The following is an 8,867-nucleotide window of genomic DNA, read 5'->3' as shown; positions in this document are numbered from 1 at the left end:
TAGAAGAACAAAAAGATTTTAGTTCTCCTTGTGATTAAAACTCTTAGGATTTTTGATTAACATTCAAATGTTAAACCAACCTTGTAATTATAAAAATAACTTAACATGGTTATGATCATATGTATATGGCACTGAATTTTATTTACTTATATTGTGCTTATTTTTTTTTCATTTATTTTTATTAGTTGGAGGCTAATTACTTTACAATATTGTAGTGGGTTTTGTCATACATTGACATGAATCAGCCAAGGATTTACATGTATTCCCCATCCCGATCCCCCCTCCCACCTCCCTCTCTACCCGATCCCTCTGAGTCTTCCCAGTGCACCAGGCCTGAGCACTTGTCTCATGCATCCAACCTGGGCCAGTGATCTGTTTCACTATAGATAATATACATGTTTTGATGCTATTCTCTTGAAACCTCCCACCCTCGCCTTCTCCCACAGAGTCCAAAAGTCTGTTCTGTACATCTGTGTCTCTTTTTCTGTTTTACATATAGGGTTATGATTACCATCTTTCTAAATTCCATATATATGTGTTAGCATGCTGTAATGTTCTTTATCTTTCTGGCTTACTTCACTCTGTATAATGGGCTCCAGTTTCATCCATCTCATTAGAACTGATTCAAATGAATTCTTTTTAATGGCTCAGTAATATTCCATGGTGTATATGTACCACAGCTTCCTTATCCATTCGTCTGCTGATGGGCATCTAGGTTGCTTCCATGTCCTGGCTATTATAAACAGTGCTGCGATGAACATTGGGGTGCACGTGTCTCTTTCAGATCTGGTTTCCTCGGTGTGTATGCCCAGAAGTGGGATTGCTGGGTCATATGGCAGTTCTATTTCCAGTTTTTAAAGAAATCTCCACATTGTTCTCCATAGCAGCTGTACTAGTTTGCATTCCCACCAAAAGTGTAAGAGGGTTCCCTTTTCTCCACACCCTCTCCAGCATTTATTGCTTGTAGACTTTTGGATAGCAGCCATCCTGACTGGCGTGTAATGGTACCTCATTGTGGTTTTGATTTGCATTTCTCTGATAATGAGTGATGTTGAGCATCTTTTCATGTGTTTGTTAGCCATCTGTATGTCTTCTTTGGAGAAATGTCTGTTTAGTTCTTTGGCCCATTTTTTTATTGGGTCATTTATTTTTCTGGAATTGAGCTGCAGGAGTTGCTTGTATATTTTTGAGATTAGTCCTTTGTCTGTTGCTTTGTTTGCTATTATTTTCTCCCAATCTGAGGGCTGTCTTTTCACCTTGCTTATAGTTTCCATTGTTGTGAAAAGCTTTTAAGTTTCGTCAGGTCCCATTCGTTTATTTTTGCTTTTATTTCCAATATTCTGGGAGGTGGGTCATAGAAGATCCTGCTGTGATTTATTTCGGAGAGTGTTTTGCCTATGTTCTCCTCTAGGAGTTTTATAGTTTCTGGTCTTACATTTAGATCTTTAATCCATTTTGAGTTTATTTTTGTGTATGGTGTTAGAAGGTGTTCTAGTTTCATTCTTTTCCAAGTGGCTGACCAGTTTTCCCAGCACCACTTGTTAAAGAGGTTGTCTTTTTTCCATTGGATATCCTTGCCTCCTTTGTCGAAGATAAGGTTTGCATAGGTTCGTGGATTTATCTCTGGGCTTTCTATTCTGTTCCATTGATCTATATTTCTGTCTTTGTGCCAGTACCATACTGTCTTGATGACTGTGGCTTTGTAGTAGAGTCTGAAGTCAGGCAGGTTGATTCCTCCAGTTCCATTCTTCTTTCTCAAGATTACTTTGGCTATTCGAAGTTTTTTGTATTTCCATACAAATTGAGAAATTCTTTGTTCTAGTTCTGTGAAAAATACCATTGGTAGCTTGATAGGGATTGCATTGAATCTATAGATTGCTTTGGGTAGAATAGCCATATTGGCAATATTGATTCTTCCAATCCATGAACACGGTATGTTTCTCCATCTGTTTCTGTCCTCTTTGATTTCTTTCAGCAGTGTTTTATAGTTTTCTATGTATAGGTCTTTTGTTTCTTTAGGTAGATATACACCTAAGTATTTTATTCTTTTTGTTGCAATGGTGAATGGTATTGTTTCCTTAATTTCTCTTTCTGTTTTCTCATTGTTAACATATAGGAATGCAAGGGATATCTGTGTGTTAATTTTATATCCTGCAACTTTACTATATTCGTTGATTAGCTCTAGTAATTTCCTGGTAGAGTCTTTAGGGTTTTCTATGTAGAGGATCATGTCATCTGCAAACAGCGAGACTTTCACTTCTTCTTTTCCTATCTGGATTCCTTTTACTTCTTTTTCTGCTCTGATTGCTGTGGCCAAAACTTCCAAAACTATGTTGAATAGTAGTGGTGAGAGTGGGCATCCTTGTCTTGTTGTTGATTTCAGGAGAAATGCTTTCAATTTTTCACCATTGAGGGTAATGCTTGCTGTGGGTTTGTCATATGTAGCTTCTATTCTGTTGAGGTATGTTCCTTCTATTCCTGCTTTCTGGAGAGTTTTAATCATAAATGGATGTTGGATTTTGTCAAAGACTTTCTCTGCATCTATTGAGATAATCATATGGCTTTTATCTTTCAATTTGTTAATGTGGTGTATTACATTGATTGATTTGTGGATATTAAAGAATCCTTGCATTCCTGGGATAAAACCCATTTGGTCATGGTGTATGATTTTTTTAATATGTTGTTGGATTCTGTTTGCTAGAATTTTGTTAAGGATTTTTGCCTCTATGTTCATCAGTGATATTTGCCTGTAGTTTTCTTTTTTTGTGGCATCTTTGTCTGGTTTTGGAATCAAGGTGATGGTGGCCTCATAGAATGAGTTTGGAAGTTTACCTTTTTCTGCAATTTTCTGGAAGAGTTTGAGTAAGATAGGTGTTAGCTCTTCTCTAAATTTTTGGTAGAATTCAGCTGTGAATCCGTCTGGTCCTGGGCTTTTGTTTGCTGGACGATTTCTGATTACAGTTTCGATTTCCTTGCTTGTGATGGGTCTGTTAAGATCTTCTATTTCTTCCTGGTTCAGTTTTGGAAAGTTATACTTTTCTAAGAATTTGCCCATTTCTTCCAAGTTGTCCATTTTATTGGCATAGAGCTGCTGGTAGCAGTCTCTTATGATCCTTTGTATTTCAGTGTTGTCTGTTGTGATCTCTCCATTTTCATTTCTAATTTTGTTAATTTGGTTCTTCTCCCTTTGTTTCTTAATGAGTCTTGCTAATGGTTTGTCAATTTTGTTTATTTTTTCAAAAAACCAGCTTTTAGCTTTGTTGATTTTTGCTATGGTCTCTTTAGTTTCTTTTGCATTTATTTCTGCCCTAATTTCATTCATATTGCTTCAAATGGCAATAGTTAATTCATTTTTATGGTTGAGTAATATTCCTTTGGTGTGTATACACACACACACACACACACACACACACACACACAAACATCATATCTTCCTTACCCATTCATTTATTGATGTATACCTAGGTTGCTTCCATGTGTTAGCTATTTATATATTGTTATAAGCCAACTCATTAGTTGAAATGGGAATTGGTGCAGCCAATATGGAAAACATTATGCAGTTTCCTCAAAATTAAAAACAGGACATGGGGAGAATAGAATATGATCTAAATAGTCTACTTCTTGGCATTTATCTGAAGAAAACAAAAACACGGACTCAAAAAGATTTATGCAGCCACATGTTCATTATAGCACTGTTTACACTAGCCAAGACATGGAAACAACCAAAGTGTCTGTCAATGGATGAATGAATAAAGAAAACATGGAACATATTATATAATGGAATGTTATTCAATGATGAATAGAAGGGTATCTTCCCAATTGTGAAAATGTGAATGGACTTTGAGGGCATTAAGCTAAATGAAATAAGTTAGAGAGAGACAAATACCATGTGATTTCACTTATATATGGAATCTTAAAAGAACTTTTCTAAAACTGAGCTCATAGATAGAACAGATCCATGGTAGCCAGAGGTGGGGGTGGGGTGAGTGAAACAGGTAAATGGGATCACAAGGTACAGGCTTCCAGTTATAAAACAAATGCATGGAGGATGTGATGTACAGCATAGTGACCATAGTGAATAATACTGAAATCTTTGAAAGTTGCTAGAAAAGTAGATTTTAAAAGCTCTCATGCAAGAAAAAAGACTTTGTAGTTATCAATTGTGACAGATGTTAACGTTAACCAGACTTACTGCAGTGATAACTTTGCAACATCTACGAATATCAAATTGTTATGTTGGAACACCTATAAACAATATAACACTGTGTCAATTAAAGCTCAGTTTAAAACAAACAAACAAGGATAGATACACACCAGTAGAATTCAGAAGTCTCATATCAGGAGAGTACATACACCACTGTGGTGAAATAGTGAAACGCTTTTATTGTTTCTACCACTGTTGACTATCTGCTTTCCCTATGACATGGCAATTACACTCTTACATATGTACCTAAAAGAGAGAAAATAGGGCAGAAAAAACTCTAAGAAATTATGGCTGACACATTTGACATTTATTGAAATCTATAAATCCATAAAGTTATCATCCTATCTACCTATTTGTCACAAATTATAAAAGAAAGTATGTGCAAGTTGTGATGTCTCATCAGAGGTGATTGATCCAGCTAAAAATAGTTATGGGACATTAATGAATTGATGTCTGAAAACAGGGTACAGTTTTTGCCTCTATTCCAGCTTTGGTGCCGAATTGCTAGTGAAGAACAATGTGCCAACATCTTCTACCTAAATGTACCTAATAAAGCTGGGAAACAGTTTAGGTCAGTCACTACTGATTTGAAAGACATGTATATAGATACACGTGATCGTCTTGAATCTCAGACTTTGTCTGACATCACACTTGAACTTTGGCTGACGTCATTCATCACAGAATGCATCAACATCCAGCAAGTCTCAACCTAAGTGTAGTCAAAGGAACAAAGAAAAGATGACTGCTCCGACCCTGGCCAAGGCAGGAAGAACTATCCCATGACCTGATGATGTCACATGACCAGACTTGCTGCTGGGATGATTCCTTATTCTTTTTCCCTTCTGGAAAGTGTTCTTAAGTACTAGTCCTAATTAAAAAGAAGATCAAACACTAATTTACAGAGGCCTCAAAACACTAAAGAAATCATTTCCTCTTGGATAATTTCCCATTGACTACAAAAACAACATACACAACAAGGAAAGTTTTGCTTATTGGTCCCAACATTGGGGTCCAGTGTATAAAAAGCCCCAGAACGGAAGCAGTCATCCGAGTCTGAGAAACTCACTTCTAAACAGAAGTCCACACTCCACCACTGACAAAATGACTCACTCCTGCTGCTCCCCGTGCTGTCAGCCCACCTGCTGTGAGGCCAGCTGCTGTCGGCCTTGCTGCCCCCCAACTTGCTATCACACTAGTGAAAACACCTGCTGTAGGACCACCTGCTGCAAACCCACCTGTGTGACCACCTGCTGTCAGCCCACCTGCAGTGGGTCCAGCTGCTGCCAGCCTTGCTGTCGCCCTGCCTGCTGTCAGACCACCTGCTGCAGGACCACTTGCCTCAAGCCTGTTTGTGTGACCACCTGCTGCCAGCCCACCTGCTGTGAGTCCAGCTGCTGTCGTCCTTGCTGCCCACCAACTTGCTATCAGACTAGTGAAAACACCTGCTGTAGTACCACCTGCTGCAAACCTACTTGTGTGACCACGTGCTGCCAGCCCACCTGCTGTGGATCCAGCAGCTGTGGACAAACCTGCAGTGGGTCCAGGTGCTCTCAGCCTTGCTGCCAGCCAGCTTCCTGTGCACCTGTGTACTGCCACAGAACCTGCTACCACCCCACATGCTTCTGCCTGCCTGGGTGCCTAGACCAGAGCTGTGGATCCAGCTGCTGCCAGCCTTGCAGCCATCCTGTCTGCTGTCAGACCACCTGCTGCAGGACCACCTGCTGCCGCCCTAGCTGTGTGTCCAGCTGCTGCCAGCCTTCCTGCTGCTGATCACCTTGCCAAGGAGCCACTGTCCCTATACAACACCTTCTATTAATTGACTTGCTACCTGGGGACAAACAAAATCACTTAGACTTTGCTGACAACTGGCAGGCTCTACCAGAATTTCAGTTACTCATCTCCTTGCTTAAGAGCTTGTGAATTAGCTTGACGGAGTGCAGCAGGCTTCCTCCAATTGTCTTCCTCTGGTGTAGGAGGACCATGTGCCAACTTCCTGCATCTGTGATAAGGAAGCATGTCTTGGTTTTGACTCGGAAAATAGGATTGACCATCTAGTTCTTCTGAGTAACTTAAGGAAACGAGATCTCAGAATGTTTCTATAGGTTTCTGCAGCCTATCATAATCTTTATAATCATATTTTCTCTTTTGCTATCCTCATAGTTCTTGTATCATGCTTTCTCCTTTTACGATCACTTTGACGTTTACCCATATGTTTCTCAATAAATGGTGTACCACAATTCTTCTATATGTGTTTGATTTATTGCACCACCTTCCTGACATAGAAATTTATATATCATATGCTTTATCCATTATGAGCATCATATTAGCCCCCTTCCTAATTATTATCTCATTATTAAAAACCCATTTCATTGTGTAGTGTGATTTACCTAATAATAAACAGACTCATCCAGGATGAAGTCTTCTGTTCCTGCTCAAGGACACTTACATTTACAACCCAAGGAACTATTAATAGATGTCTGAACCTCAGTGACTATGCCCTTGGCAAGCTATAGTTGCTGTCATTGTTCATGTGGTTATCTATAGCTGGGCCTGGACACACCATGAGATACTCCAAGGAAATTATGCTCAGACTATTTCTCCCCACCATCTATCTTTTCACGATAATTATCCCTCAGCAATTAGTAACTCCTCTCTCTGCCCACTGGTCTATCTACATGAGGAGTCCAAAATGACCAGGTGACAGTTTAAACATAGACTATATTCCCTAAAATGTGTGACTTTTATAGTATTAAACCCTTCAATCCAGGAGAGTGTAGATCCATGGGGAGGGGAAGAACAGATTCCCATATATGTCACCCTGAGTTAAAGTGAGAGGGTTCACTGCTACTTCACTTTCTGCAACCATGTATACTACCTCTGTGCATATACATGGTACTACCTATTTGGGAACCACATAGTGGCCATTAGGTCGAAGTATGTACCGTATTCAGAAACAACATATCAACCTCGTGTGTTGTCATCTCTAAGTTGGTTCTTACTGCAATCTCCAAGACCATCTAATTTTCCATGGGCCAGCCATCTCTTGATGAACCTGAAAGAGGCTCAATACTCTTGGCTTAAAACTCAACATTCAGGAAACTAAGATCATGGCATCTGGTCTCATCACTTCATGGCAAATAGATGGGGAAACAATGGACACACTGACAGACTATTTTGGGGGGTTCCGAAATCACTGCAGATGGTGACTGCAGCCATGAAATTGAAAGATGCTTGCTCCTTGAAAGAGAAGTTATGATCAACTTAGACAGTATATTAAAAAGGAGAGAGTTACTTTGCCAACAAAGGTCCATCTAGTCAAAGTTATGGTTTTTCCAGTAGTCATGGACAGATGTGAGAGTTGGACTGTAAAGTAAGCTGAGCGCCAAAAAATTGATGCTTTTGAACTGTGGTATTGGAGAAGACTCTTGAGAGTCCCTTGAACTGCAAGGAGATCCAACCAATTCATCCTAAAGGAAATCAGTCTTGACTATTCATTGAAAGGAATGATGCTGAAGCTGAAACTCCAATACTTCAGCCACCTGATGCAAAGAACTGACTCATTTGAAAGGACCTTGAAGCTGGGAATGATTGAAGGCAGGAGAAGGGGATGACAGAGGATGAGATGGTTGAATGGCATCACCGACTCAATGGACATGAGTTTGAGTAAGCTCCAGGAGTTGGTGATGGACAGGGAAGCCTGGTGTGCTACAGTCCATGCGGTCACAAAGAGTTGGACATGACTGAGTGACTGAACTGAACTGAACAAGATGATTCTAATTTTCCATGGGTCAGCCATCTCTGTCATGTGATGTATGGTAGAACAAGTTGATCCCATGTTCATTTGCTTCTTGTTGATCTTGTTCATCAAAAAGTGGGTCTGTGAGTCCTAAGTTTTACTATTCAGAATTCTATGACAATATTACTGTAAGCTGGTGGATAGTACTGCTGATAGGGGTAACAATCCATGTTTATAACATGGAATCTTAGTAAAGAGGAATTGCTGTCTTTTCCATGCAGAGGAAAACTAACCTGCCTTCAAGTTAGCTGGCTGGGTTTCCTGAGGGATATTATTCTCTGCTTCTGACCAGCAGCATATACAGCAGGGCCAGCCGTGGTCAGAGTGAGCTTGTGCTGTTGGTTCACACAAACCTTCCATCCCTGCCACCATGGACTCCATTCATGTATAAGCATCGATGCACCTAAAGAAAGAGATGGGGTAAGATACCCCAAACTTACTGCTGTCCAGTGTTTTCTTTGTGGTAAACGCTCTGGAGGTCATTGATGTGGGACACAGTGGGAAACACTTTCTGCCCTCACACCTCCACCTAAACAATTCTTCAAATCCCTTTACTTTCCACTCTTGCTTCTCCCTTGGCTCAATCCAGTCACTCAGTCCTTTTACCACATGTAAATAGGCAAAGAGCATCATTTCCTCAGGGCACATTTTTCAAAAAAAAATATTATATATATATATATATATATATATATACACACATATATATAATGGGCATGTGTACTGACTCACTCTTCACTGTGAGTATTTTCTCTTTCCACTACCCTTGCACAGCAGAAGTGTTATCTGTCATAGTCAAAATTCTCCATTTGGCTTAAAAACTTCTACTGAAGTTAACAGTTGATGAAATTTAAGATATTGAATGCTCAT

At 39.7% G+C, this 8,867-nt stretch overlaps 1 protein-coding gene across 3 annotated transcripts; it reads left to right on the top strand.

Annotated features, from left to right (window-relative positions):
• The first annotated feature begins 5,305 nt into the window (after positions 1-5,305).
• On the top strand, positions 5,306-5,974 carry LOC133056077 (keratin-associated protein 9-2-like). Of its 3 annotated transcripts, XM_061141177.1 has the most exons (3): positions 5,306-5,367; positions 5,419-5,589; positions 5,656-5,974. In XM_061141177.1, the coding sequence occupies exons 1-3, from the start codon at positions 5,306-5,308 to the stop codon at positions 5,972-5,974; spliced, it is 552 nt and encodes a 183-aa protein (XP_060997160.1). The 3 variants fall into 3 exon arrangements, with proteins under 3 accessions (XP_060997160.1, XP_060997159.1, XP_060997158.1); XM_061141176.1 differs by having other exon boundaries at positions 5,306-5,788; positions 5,852-5,974; XM_061141175.1 differs by having other exon boundaries at positions 5,306-5,974.
• The last annotated feature ends 2,893 nt before the right edge of the window (positions 5,975-8,867 follow it).

Source organism: Dama dama, chromosome 5, assembly GCF_033118175.1.
Source record: "Dama dama isolate Ldn47 chromosome 5, ASM3311817v1, whole genome shotgun sequence".
NCBI lineage: Eukaryota > Metazoa > Chordata > Mammalia > Artiodactyla > Cervidae > Dama > Dama dama.
The sequence above is the reverse complement of the archived record's forward strand: the minus strand, read 5'-3'. Positions and strand labels throughout refer to the sequence as shown.

Bases quoted from the DNA above. Each gene is read 5' to 3' on its own strand.
- LOC133056077 (XM_061141175.1), top strand. From the start codon at position 5,306: ATGACTCACTCCTGCTGCTCCCCGTGCTGTCAGCCCACCTGCTGTGAG.